The sequence below is a fragment of the Odocoileus virginianus genome, chromosome 12 (assembly GCF_023699985.2).
Source record: "Odocoileus virginianus isolate 20LAN1187 ecotype Illinois chromosome 12, Ovbor_1.2, whole genome shotgun sequence".
In the NCBI taxonomy this organism is placed as follows: Eukaryota; Metazoa; Chordata; class Mammalia; order Artiodactyla; family Cervidae; genus Odocoileus; species Odocoileus virginianus.
This window is the reverse complement of record NC_069685.1, coordinates 57,829,594-57,842,074: the sequence shown is the minus strand read 5'-3', so window position 1 is coordinate 57,842,074 and position 12,481 is coordinate 57,829,594. Positions and strand designations below refer to the sequence as shown.

The window sequence follows — 12,481 nt, the reverse complement described above, 5'->3', positions numbered from 1 at the left end:
AGGGAAAAACACATGCCTACATCTGCTACATAAATACATGCACACACATTGACAGAATCTGTGGGGGAGATTGATTATTTCCATCTCACTAATCACAGTCTCAAAGAGGAAACACACACACCCACTCAAAATCTTTTTTCCAAATGATATGGTCTGTCGTGTTTTCTTTTTTTGGTAATTTATTTTAAGGAAAATTCCTTCAGCTCATAGGTGGGTCTATGAGGCATCGGAGAAAAGAATTTGAAAGAAAAAGATATTTGAAAATACAGAGGGAGAAATTCTCCTTAGAGCCCCCTTAATTGTGGTTACCAAGGGGAGAGCCACTGCGTTGATGAAAAGCATCAGGAAGAGCAATTGTCATTGGAGGAATCCGGCACCTCGGAGTTCCAAAAGATGCCACATCCTCTCTCGCCCCCTTGTGGATACCAGAGGCCTTATTCAATAGGGAAGGGATATGTGCACACATATAGCTGATTCACGTTGTTAGCCAGCAGAAACCAACACAACATTGTAAAACAATTATCCTCCAATTTTATTTATTTATTTATTTTATAGTTTGGAAAAATCAGATCTTTTTTTTTTCCATTTATTTTTATTAGTTGGAGGCTAATTACTTTACAACATTGCAGTGGTTTTTGTCATACACTGAAATTATCCTCCAATTTTAAAAAGCTAGTCCCCACAAAGGAAACGTGGACAAAAGGCACAGTCCTAGAGTTCGCACAAGAGAAAAGGCAAGCACTCTTATCTTTTCATTCATTCCGTGTTCCGAGTGCCGGCCAAGTGTTAGGTTGGCCCTCCTCCCCTCTAGAAGAGCAGATTTCCTCGCTCCAGCTTAGAATGGGAAAATGACTTGAAACAAGTAATTCCAAAGGGGAGGAGAAGGCCAGGGACCTGATCTGAGAAATGAGGAAGGTTCCCCTAAGGGTTTTTTTTGTCCAGGATGTTTTTGCTCAAGTTTTTTTTTTGTTTTGTTTTTTTAAGATATAATTGATGTAAGTTTGGGCTTCTTTGCTGGCTCAGAGGGTAAAGAATCTGCCTGCAATGCGGGAGACCTGGGTTCAGTCCTTGGGTTGGGAAGATCCCCTGGAGGAGGGCATGGCAACCCATTCCAATATTCTTGCCTGGAAAATCCCATGGACAGGGGAGCCTGGTGGGCTACAGTCCATAGGGCCACAAAGTCGGACACAACTGAGCAAGTAAGCAGAGCACACAGCTGTGTAAGTTTAAGGCGTATAGCATAGAGATTTGACTTACATCATGAAGTGATTATCACACCAAGTTTATCGAACATCCGTTCATCCCAAATACAAACAAAAGAAAAAGAAGCTTTTTCCTTGTGAGGAGAACTCAGGACTTACTCTCCTTAGGCCAGTGCCAATCTTGATCAAAGAAAGTTACCCTGGCTTCTTCCCAGTTCTTTAGCCCTTGTAAAGTTGTTCCTGCTCTGGGTCTTTGCACAGGCTAGTCCCTGGCCTAGATTGTATTTCCCACCGGTTTCACTCGGCAAACTCCTATTCATCCTTCAGGTCTCAGCTACCACAAAGAGAAATTCCTTGGCTCCCCCAAACATGACAAGTCCTCTTTCTCAATCTCTTTGCACACTGTACTTTCTCAGTAGTACCTACTTTGTGCTAAGCCACGTCAGTCGTGTCCAACTCCATGGACTGTAGCCCACCAGGCTCCCCTGTCCATGGGATTCTCCAGGCAGGAATGTTGGAGTAGGTTGCCATTTCCTCCTTCAGGAGATCTTCCTGACCTAGGGATCAAACCCGAATCTCTTACAAATCCTGCATTGGCAGGCAGGTCCTTTACCATTAGTGCCACCTGGGAAGCCCACCTATTTTAACTGCAATTAAATAGTTATTAATAAAAATTTAGATGCCCTTGTTAGACTGTATACCTTAAATACATTTAAAAATATGTTAAATATTTACATATTTAATCAAATACCTATATATTAATACATATACAAATATATAGTAAATGTGCTGTGTTGTACTATGCTTAGTCACTCAGTCGTGTCCGACTCTGTGACCTCATGGACTGTAGCCCACCAGGTTCCTCTGTTCATGAGGCTTCTCCAGGCAAGAATACTGGAGTGGGTTGCCATGCCCTCTTCCAGAGGATCTTCCCAACCCAGGGATCAAACTCAGATCTCCAGCACTGCAGGTGGATTCTTTACTGTCTGAGCCACCAAGGAAGCCCAATATATTAAATATATTAAATTCTCAGTGCCACTGAACTGTATATTTAAAGTGTTTAAAATGGTATGTTTTGTTATATATAATTTACCACAATAAAATGAAGTACTTCCCTGGTGGTACAGTGGATAAGAACTCGCCTGCCAATGCAGGGGACAAGGGTTCGATTCCTGGTTCTGGGAAGATCCCACATGCCACAGCAGCTAAACCTGCATGCTGCAGCTACTGAAGACTGAGCGCCCTAGAGCCCATGCTCCACACCACAACCAGAGAAACCCTGCGTGCAGCAACAGAGACCCAGTGCAACCAAAGAATAATAAGATAAATAATTTAAAATACAATTCTAAAAAAAAAGTATATACTTTAACTGCTTGGCACATAAGTCAGGACAGTAGCTTTTGTCATTAGGATCACATTGATTACCTGAAAGGTAAATGAATAGCAGCAAAGTTAGGATTCAAATCCAAGTCCATTGGATCTCCAAAGCTACAACTTGAACCTCTATACCATTTTCAATTGACCTGTATTAATGAACAGTTTTTGAGTGAAGTAGTCCATACTTTCTTTGCCCAAGAAATTCCAATCTATGGGAAATTCAGAACACAGTTGCTTTTCCTCATTTTGATACTGTTTTTATTTTGAATTACATACATGGAGCATAGCACTGGGGAGTGTTCAACACTTAGGGTTGCTAAAGCTGGTAATCAGGCCCTGGACTAGAGTAGGAATCCTCCCCAAACCCATGGAACCAGAGCTTGGTGCTTGATGCAGGTACACAATGGTCCCAAAGAGGGTCCTGTCTTAATCCCTCAACCTCATGCATATTACTTTATATGGCGTAGGGTATTTGGCAGAAGTGTTTTGCTTGCAGGATCTTAGTTCCCTGACCAGGGATCAAACCTGCCATCCCTGCAGTGGAAGCAGGGACTTCTCCTAACCACTGGACTGCTGGGGAAGACCCAGATGTGATTAAGTTAAAGATCTTGAGGGACATCTCTGGTGGTCCAGTGGTTAAGAATCCACCTTCCCATGTAGGGGATGCCAGTTAGATCCCTGGTGGGGGAACTAAATAAGATCCCACATGCCTCAGGGGGTAACTAAGCCCACGAGACCCAAGCAGAAGCCTACACCAGAAAGATCCCATGCACTGCAACTAAGACACGATGCAACCAAATAAATAAATGTTTTTTGAAGAAAGATATCAAGATGTGGAAGGCAGTGTAACACAAAAATATATTTGGTCTTTGTCCTGGGTCCCTGGCACAGAGCTCCTAAAGCCCATGCAGTTTCCTGAGATGGGAGTATCTTTTGTTATTTGTAAGGAGCTCTTTTTGATTACTCTTGTGACACCATGGACTAGGGCCTGCCAGCCTCCTCTGTCCATGGAATTCTCCAGGCCAGAATACTGGAGTGGGCAGCCATTTCCTTCTCCAGGGGGATCTCCCCAACCCAGAGATTGACCCCAGGTCTCCCGCATTGCAGGTGGATTCTTCACGGTCTGAGCCACTTTTTGACCACACCCAAGTTAATGAGTTGACTTAGGGTCAGACCCCAGCCTCAGGATGGGGATGGTCACCAGAAAGACCAAGGGATTAGAAGGCTTGAAATTCCAGTCCAGCCCAGACAAGGAAAGGCAGGTAAGTAGTGGTAGTGCTAGTGATCAAGCTCTATATAAAACTCTCGAATAAGATTGAATGAGCTTCTTGATTGACGAACACATCAAGAGGTGCTGGAAATAGTACACCCAGAGAGGGTACAGTGCTTCCAGCACCCCCCTTACCTTGCTGCATTTATAGCTTCCATTTCATTGTAACTTTTATCACAAACTCGTGAATGGAAGTGAAGTGTTCCTCTGAGTTCTGAGAGCCATTAGAGCAAACTATCAAAGCTGAGGATGGATTTGTAAGAATCGTCTATTTGTAGCTCAGACAGATGTATGGGTCACCCAGAGAGCCAGTACCTGTGATTGGCATCTGACGTGAGGAGCAGTCTTGTGGGACTGACGCTTCGGGTCCATGCTAATTCCGAGGAGTTGAGTGTCAGAGCAGGGCTGTAGGACATTCAGCTGGTATCTGCGGAGAACTGGAGAATTGCTTGGTGTGGGAAAATCCACACATTTTGGTGTCACAAGTATTGTGAGTGGAGAAACCATCTTCACAAGGAGATACCCTGGATTTTCCAATTAGGATGTAATCACACTGGTCTTTTACGAGATCGAGGATCAGAGGAAGGTGGTGTGACACAAGAATCTGGACTGGAGCACCTGGGAGGAAGGGACCCCAAGTCACGGGAGATGGATGGCACTCACTGCCATAGGCTTGACATTAGCCCACTGAAACTGGTTTTGGACTTCTGACCTCCAGAACTCTAAGAGAATGTACTTAAGTCACAGACTTTGTGGTAACTTATTACAGCAGCGACAGAAAACCTAAACAAGAGGTATTTGGATGCTAAGAAAGCAGGATCTCAGACACAGGGTTCTCAGCCTTGTTCTCTACAAGCAGTCCTGCCCTAAGCATTGCACAGATATTGCACAGATGCACCAGAGCTACAGGAAGCAGATGGACGGAAAGGGAGGACATCGCAGAGATGGGAATACAGGGCACTTTGCTGCTGGTCCAGTGGTTAAGACTCTGAGCTTCCATTGCAAGGGGCGTGAGTTCCATCCCTTGTCAAGGAACCAAAATCCCACATGCTGTGCAGCATGGCAAAAAATGTATTAAAAAAAAAAAAAGAAATATCAAAGAATCTGGAACCTTGCAGAGGGGCTAGTAGAGTGGTACTAAGTATGATTTGGGAATTCTTGGTGTCCCTGAGATTTTAAAATGAATCTGTGAAGTGAAAGCCATTTGTCATGATGCTACTAAGACAGTCTTCACATTTATTTTCTGGTGAGCATAAAACGAAGTGTCCAGAGGCTGCAGGACATATTTGACACAGCAACAGACTGAATGTAGAAACAAGCATGAGAAGCCAGGGGTCTTCTATAAAGCCAGAAGGTAAGAAATTTACAAAACCATGAAACAATGCCATTTTTGTTTTGGAGGTTATTTTTCACAAAAATATTGCACTAACATGGAACGGTCTATCATTTAAATACAAATATTTGGTCCTAATATGGTACAATATCAAGACATAACTCACATGAACAGAAAACTCTTATTGCTAATAATTTAAGACCATAAAGAGCTCTGGAGACCAAAAAAGGAAAAACTCAACACTGCCTTTAATGTACATAAAAACTTCTTGTGGCGATTTTTATAATCACATTATATATATATATAAATAAAATCTAAATGAGGTAACACTTTCTCCACATGACTTTTTTTTGCATATTTGTGATTATTTCAAGATTCTGTTGCTCTCTTGAATTTTCTGCCCATCTCTTTCATAAGCAGCACATGAATGTTCACACAAATCAACACCAAGTATTAAAACATATTTCGTAAATCTTAATAGATGAACGGATTTCCCTGGTAGTGGAGTGGCTAAGACTTCTCGTTCCCAAGGCAGGGGGCCTAGTTTCAGTCCCTGTTCAGGAACTAGACCCAGTGCAGCAAAACAAAAACCACCAACTTATCATTAAAAAAAAAAAAAAAAAAAAATCCCAAAAATCAAACAAAAAATTGTCATTTTTCACCTATTGCTAAAAACTGAAGTCTGACAATGTATCATTTAGTGAGCCTATAAGGTAATGGGCACTCACGAGTTGATACAACCTTCATGGAGGGTAGTGTACTTTGGCACCATTTATCAGAACTGCCTAAGGCTTCCCAGGTGGCTCAGTGGATCTGCCTGCAATGTGGGAGACATGGGTTTGATCCCTGGATTCGGAAACGGCAACCCAACTCATGTTCTTGCCTAGAAAACCCCTTGGACAGAGGAGCTTGGCAGGCAACAGTCCATGGGTGAGACCCAGACTGACACAACTGAGTCAGACACAACTGAGCATGACCACAATGGCTCAGGAAGTTCTTTGACTAAGCAAACTTTTCCTGGTACTTGCTCATCTGTATGCATATTCCAGATTCTAACACTCAGGCACCCACTGCTGAGTCTACTTTAACCAAAAAAAGGAAAAGGGGGAAAAACAGCTGTCTTGCAGAGCCATCAGAGGCAGCATGTCTAGGCTGTGAGAATGGCGTTGCCAAGCTCCTTTCCTGGGAACTGCACTTAGCATTTCAGGTAACGAACCACTGTTCTGAACTGTGAGCACCTGTGTTTTATCTCATTTTATACCTGTTAGCAAGATGTCACAAGGTAATTTCACTGTATGCCATTTTAGCTTACAACAGGTTTTAGAGGAATAATCTTTTAGATAGCACTGGAAACGTGTATAATTAAAATGCTAGAAACCCAAATATCCACAGAACGCCAAGGCTACACTATGCAGCAGTAAAGATGAGCACTTCCTATGGAATAATCAAAACACACTTATCTGTGTAATGGCATGTACCGTACACAAGATTTTTGGTTAAAAAGGGAGAAGGGTATCTAATTACACTAATTTGTTATATATGCTTTAAGAAACTAAGCATACAAGAAACTGGAAAGAGGGTAAAGTCTGCAAGCTGAAGAGCCCAGTTCTTATCCATGTAGTTAGTACAGACTCATTCAGTGATGACCAGGGAAATCCCACTATTTTGTATTGGTACATGCCTGGTGAAAAAGCTGAAAAGACACTAAGGAAGCTAAGAATCCTTATCCGAAGAGGAGACTCCTCTGCAGTTTACAGCCCCCCAATCCCACTCCTCTTAGTAGAGGCTGATGTCCTATTAAGTTGGCTATAAGTCATACTACACCTAGAGGCAGATTAAAAAAAAAAAGACACAAAGGAAATGGACAAGTTATTTAATTAGGTTCTTTGCAAGAAGTTCAGAATACTACTTTGTGAGGGTAAATTCCATTTGTGAGAGCAAACACAGAGCGGAGGTAGCCCTGGAGCTGAGGGACAGCTTTGATTCTTCGCAGAATTTGTGAGTCCACAGCTTTCTGATCAACCTTGCGCTGCTCTGTGATCTCGTATTTCTAAAGAAAAAGAAAAAATCATTAAAAAAAAAAAACAGCCCAAGCAACAAACTCCACATTAACTAAGAAATCCTCTCACAAGTCCTGGGGATATTGAGAAGGCAATTCTGATAATCTTCTTTGGAGAGCTGTGAAATATTTTTAATATATAATAATCAGTTTTACCCTTTTGCCTACTTTAATATAAAAGGATAAATGATTGATAATTCCCAGGAAAACAGTAGTTCAGAGTTTCACCAAAACCTCAGGCTTCTGAGCTGAACTCCAAGCTGCCAACTAGGAATTCAGAGCATTACTATTTATTATGATTTAATATTATTTCCCAGATATTCCTCACTCGTTCTTTACAGCCTTTCTTTTTAACAGTTCTTAACCTTATTTATTTTCACTCCCAAATAGAGGAGCCAGAGTTACCAAAGGCAAAGACAGAAATAGAAGCTTACCTCTCTCTCTGTGTCGAAGATCTCACCCTCTTGGTGTCTCGGCTTACGCAGCTTCTTCTTCTTGAAGTAGGTGTCAGTGAGATGTTCTGGGATTTTCACACCACTGATATCGATTTTGGTGGAGGTGGCAATGACAAATTTCTGGTGTGTTCTACGCAGAGGAACTCGATTGAGGGATAGAGGCCCTGGGGGTGGGGGAGGATCAATATAGAAAAGGGAAAAGAGGAGCAAATGGTTAAGACTTGACTGGATTTGAAAAAAATATCTGTTGACAAAGGTTCTAGCTTTTTTCTGGGTCTGAAGAAATTCCAAACTGCTTTCCACTGCCAGCATCAAGGCTTTTTTCAAGATGTGAGGCTTCCCCCACCCCTCACATCTTAAAGTTACCCAAACCAGGAGAAAGCAGAGTTACTCATACAGGTTGGTTAAAAAAAAAAAAAATCACCAGTGCCTCATGAAAAATTCAAACTGAGCACTGTTTTCTAGAGTAAACAGCTCACTTTCTGCCTATCCAGGAACTCCATCCTGGGGCCAAGTGGCAGATCAATCACAGGCCTTGTACAGTATGCACTCCTTGGAATTAGTAGACAAACACTGCATTAAAAGTGGCAATTACTTTATGATATGCTGCCGCATATCATCAAGTTAAATAGCTGCTCCCTTAGAATGCATGTGTACACAAGGCAATGAAATAGGCTGAAGAATCTCATGGCACTGAAACCTCTACTTAGGTGGGAGCAAAATATATACTTCAGGCATTTAAAAACACAATTCGAGAGAGTAGTTTCTAAGAGTTTTCATCACAAAGAACGAACTTTTCAACTCACCTACTGTGGTAATTATTTTATATTAATAATCAAACCATCATACTGTACACCTTCAACTCATAAGAGTGATGCATATAAATTATTTCTAAACAAAACTGAAGACGGAGAGAGCTGCAAATTTCAGAGAATATTAAACCCAAGGACTTTCTTACCAGTCACAAGTAGCAAGCCACTGCCCAGCTGCTTCAGGAAAACGACCCTCTGTAAATTAAAAAGAAATGCTACATAGCTCCACAAATAAAAACTGACTTCTGAATTAATCAAATCACAGGCTAATTTCGTTAAAGGAAATTTCTACCTATGTATTACGTCTAACAGTTCTGGCCAAACTACTAACAGAGGTGACTCTAGGATATAAGCAGTAATTTGGTGTGCGCCCCCCCTTTTTTTTAAATGAGCAGCCACCACCTTTAGCAATAAAAATAAATATCCTTCAACTCTAATTCTATCCCTGCAATTCCAGTCTAAGGAAGTAACTCAAACATATTTTTTGAGTACAGGGACACCTGAATCATTTGTAACTGGTATTACCAAAAACAGGACAAGGTAATCAGTTATTATCTGTTACAGACTACACACATTATGCTAGGGACTGGTTCGTTGGTTCTGTTATGGAGCACCTCATCCCTCCCACGGGACCTCCTGCTGCTAGACGTAGTTGACACAGGTAAACCCTACCCGGACGCAGGCACTCCGGCAGCTGCACTCACCTTGCCTCTGTGGCGCCCCGTGAGGATGATCAGAACAGTCCCAGGAGTGATGCTGGCACGCAGCTTCCTCACGTGCTTACTGAACGGTTTCTTGCCGTGACTCAACAGTTTCCGAGGCACATCTTCAGTAGGGTAATACCTAGGCTGGAGAAAGCCCATAAGTCCAACTTATTAAATTAATCAAGTCAGCAGAGCTGGTTCTGGGGTCAGTAAAACCTTTGCTACCGTCTTTCAGTTACTTGAAACACTTTATTCACACTATTGCATTTCACTTCTAAAATTTTAAAAGTAGAAAAGGTCAGTGCTGCTTTATTAGCTTTTCATGCAAAAACACAGGGTAGAAACTGAAAGAGCTGTGTGTTCAAGCAGAGGGAAAGATCCAGCAAGTCAATTTGGGATCAAACCAAACTTTACTGTACTACATGGCTTATGCACTGTCGCGTAGCAGTGATTCTCATTTTAAGGTTTCTGACTGCTGCAAACTACATTTCAGAAAACAAAGGCCTGACACATTCTGTATGCTATGAAAAAAAGGCTTGTTTTCCAATTAAACAAAATGTGTTCATACACATCACACTAACATGCATGGCTCTCACATTATTCACAAAGAAAAACAAACTGTATAGAACCAAAGGTATTAGCTTAGATCAAGACTGCCAGTTCATTTATTATAAAAATAAGACCCCAGACTCCTTCACTATGACAAGTAACTCACAATAGTCTACTTCTAACTGTCACGTTAGTGGACACTTTTGCTTTTACCACAAACATGAATGGCCAACAGAAAATCAGCTCACAAAATCTTTGATAAGAAATCAAAGTGCCATTTTTGCTCTTGTGCAGTAATATTCAACAGTGCAGCGTGTAATACATCTGGCAATAGTCCCATAATGTAAATTAGAGCAAATCTTTCTTTTTCACAGAGAAAATGTTGGATCTTGTACATGGTACAAGGAGGGGCCAAGAAACACAGCTTTAGCTTTAGTGGACAAATGTTCTATAGGTCTGGTCGCATTTCTAGACTCTGTGCAGGGTAAATTTCACAACCCCAAGAGGCGAAACTTTATTACAGTTTTATAAGAAACAAAAGCACAGAAAAGTAACCCTACTGAAGAACAGTAAGTAATAAAGCCAAGTCGTAAACCGAAAACTCACTATCCTCCATTAGTAATTCTCTGATAAACACAAACTTCCAGAACCTTGAGCACACACAAAAATCCTCACAGGATACAACTCAGCACGCAACTTAAGATCTCCTCCAAATCTTACCATTTTGCGAAGTTTGACCACTCGGGTACCACCATTCTTGTCACCACCAACTGGTTTTGTGACAGTAGCAAGGACCCGAACCTTCTTTTTCTTTTCGACCTATGAGGAGACAAACACATCACTAAGTCAGAGGCAGACAAACATTTTAAGCTTAAGAGAATGCCCACTGAGTTCCCCGCATCCCTTACCTTGGATTTAGCTGCTGAATACTTTCTCTTGTACAGGGCCTTTCTGGAGTACATGGCTGATCGGGAATATCTGCCAATTCCTCTGACCAGGACAGGGTTTCGGCTGCAGTGGGGCTTGCCCTTCTTAACTTTCTTCACCACTTTCACCTTTTTAGCCTTGTTGACAGCATCAGCCTTCTTCTTGGCTTCAGGTTTTTTCTCCTTAGTATCTGGCTTCTCAGCCTTTTCACCCGCCATCTACCAACACGTGTATTTAAAAAAAAAAAAAAAACCGCATTTCACCAGTTATCCTATAGCTTATACACTGACAGCCTCCCAAACTACAAGTTCTCATCCTCCAAGTAGCCAAAACGTCCTTTTCATTCTTCCCACTATAAGATATAGGCTTTCCTCCAAATCCCCCCACCTTCGCAACAACATCCATAATGGTTTTATTTTTAGGTTGTCTCCCCCAATAAGCTGTTCGACGAGCCGAAGACACGTCACGCCCGTTAAGTGTTTGCCGCATATTTTGATGTCACAGGTCCTTATTCCATTATTTCTATTTTGCAAATTAAAAAATTCTAGGCACAGGCCAAAACCATTTCCACAGCCAGGAAGCAGCGAGACTGCAACTTGAAGCTGCTCGCTTTCAGGACTTTTGTTCTCACCAGACTGCCTCACTCAAGAAATTTGGTTTAGGAGGCGAAGACAAACACACTAAGTCCAAACTAAGTCCAGAGAGAAAAAAACGCAAAGCCCCGGAGCCGACTTCCGGCCCCGCGGACTGGGCAAGAGGAGAAAGCAGCATTTGGTCTTAGCCTCAAATCCACAACGTGGCAGAGACAAACTAGGTTGCGTATTCTGGAACCCAGATTCGGGATTCAGGAGCGCGCGCCGCCGCCCTAGTCCCTGCGGCCCCACTAGTCTGCTACGAATCCCTGGAAGGGCCCTGTTTCCCCAGTCCAGGAGGGTGGCGAGCAACCGGAGCCTCTACAATCTTCCACCTCACCCTCTTCGTGCCCTACCGTAAACCCAAGAGAGAGAAATGAAGCGTCCGGGAGGCCTCTCAGTACGCGCCGAGCGTGCCTGACCCCTGCAGATGTCGACTTGATACCCTCTCAGCTAGGATGGCGAAGGATTGGGATCTTGAAACCTAGTCCTGCAAAGACATACAGCCATTCTTACCTTGCAAGATGGGAAAGAGAACTAAGGTCCCGGCTTCCGGTCTATAAGGAATCACGGGAAGGGTCTAGTCTCACTTCCTTCCGGATCTGAGCATTGTGGGAAATGTAGTTCAGCCTCGTTGGTACTGTATACAGAACTAATTGTCTCAGGAGGCGAAAGTGAAGAACACGTTTTCTGAAAATGCTTCATTTTATAGACGAGTAGAATTCTCAGAGTACTTTTGGGAACCGGCCTAAAGTTGAAACTTTTTATTTTGCTTACAAAAAACATTAGAAAGCAGTACCATTTTAAATATTAAGGAAGTATAGATGAATGGGTATATCTTTCCTTTTGTCCTTTGTTTTTCGCTTCTCTTCTTTTCACAGCTATTTGTAAGGCCTCCTCAGACAGCCATTATGCTTTTTTGCATTTATTTTTTGGGGGTATGGTCTGCATTGGAGAAGGAAATGGCAACCCACCCCATTCTTCTTGCCTGGAGAATCCCAGGGATGGGGGAGCCTGGTGGGCTGCTGTCTATGGGGTCACATGGAGTCGGACACGACTGAAGTGACTTAGCAGCAGCAGCAGCAGCAGCTTGATTCCTGTCTCCTGTACGATGTCACGAACCTCCGTCCATAGTGCATCAGGCACTCTGTCTATCAGATC

General features: G+C 42.5%; 1 protein-coding gene across 2 annotated transcripts; it reads right to left on the bottom strand.

Moving 5' to 3' along the window:
* Window positions 1-7,034: 7,034 nt before the first annotated feature.
* Window positions 7,035-11,898, bottom strand: RPL6 (ribosomal protein L6). 2 transcript variants are annotated; one of them, XM_070475360.1, is made up of 7 exons: window positions 11,837-11,898; window positions 10,670-10,906; window positions 10,482-10,580; window positions 9,213-9,356; window positions 8,655-8,703; window positions 7,676-7,860; window positions 7,035-7,232 (listed from the first exon to the last, which is right to left on the bottom strand). In XM_070475360.1, the coding sequence occupies exons 2-7, from the start codon at window positions 10,904-10,906 to the stop codon at window positions 7,080-7,082; spliced, it is 867 nt and encodes a 288-aa protein (XP_070331461.1). In that variant the 5' UTR covers window positions 11,837-11,898; the 3' UTR covers window positions 7,035-7,079. The 2 variants fall into 2 exon arrangements, with proteins under 2 accessions (XP_070331461.1, XP_070331460.1); XM_070475359.1 differs by lacking the exon at window positions 11,837-11,898 and adding an exon at window positions 11,677-11,830.
* Window positions 11,899-12,481: the final 583 nt, after the last annotated feature.

Coding starts and splice junctions, on each gene's coding strand:
- RPL6 (XM_070475360.1), bottom strand. CDS start 10,906: ATGGCGGGTGAAAAGGCTGAGAAGCCAGATACTAAGGAGAAAAAACCT. Junction 7,861..8,654: donor TGGCTTGCTACTTGTGACTG/GTAAGAAAGTCC, acceptor CCCCACCCCCAG/GGCCTCTATCCCTCAATCGA. Junction 7,233..7,675: donor TCTTCGACACAGAGAGAGAG/GTAAGCTTCTAT, acceptor CTTTTTCTTTAG/AAATACGAGATCACAGAGCA.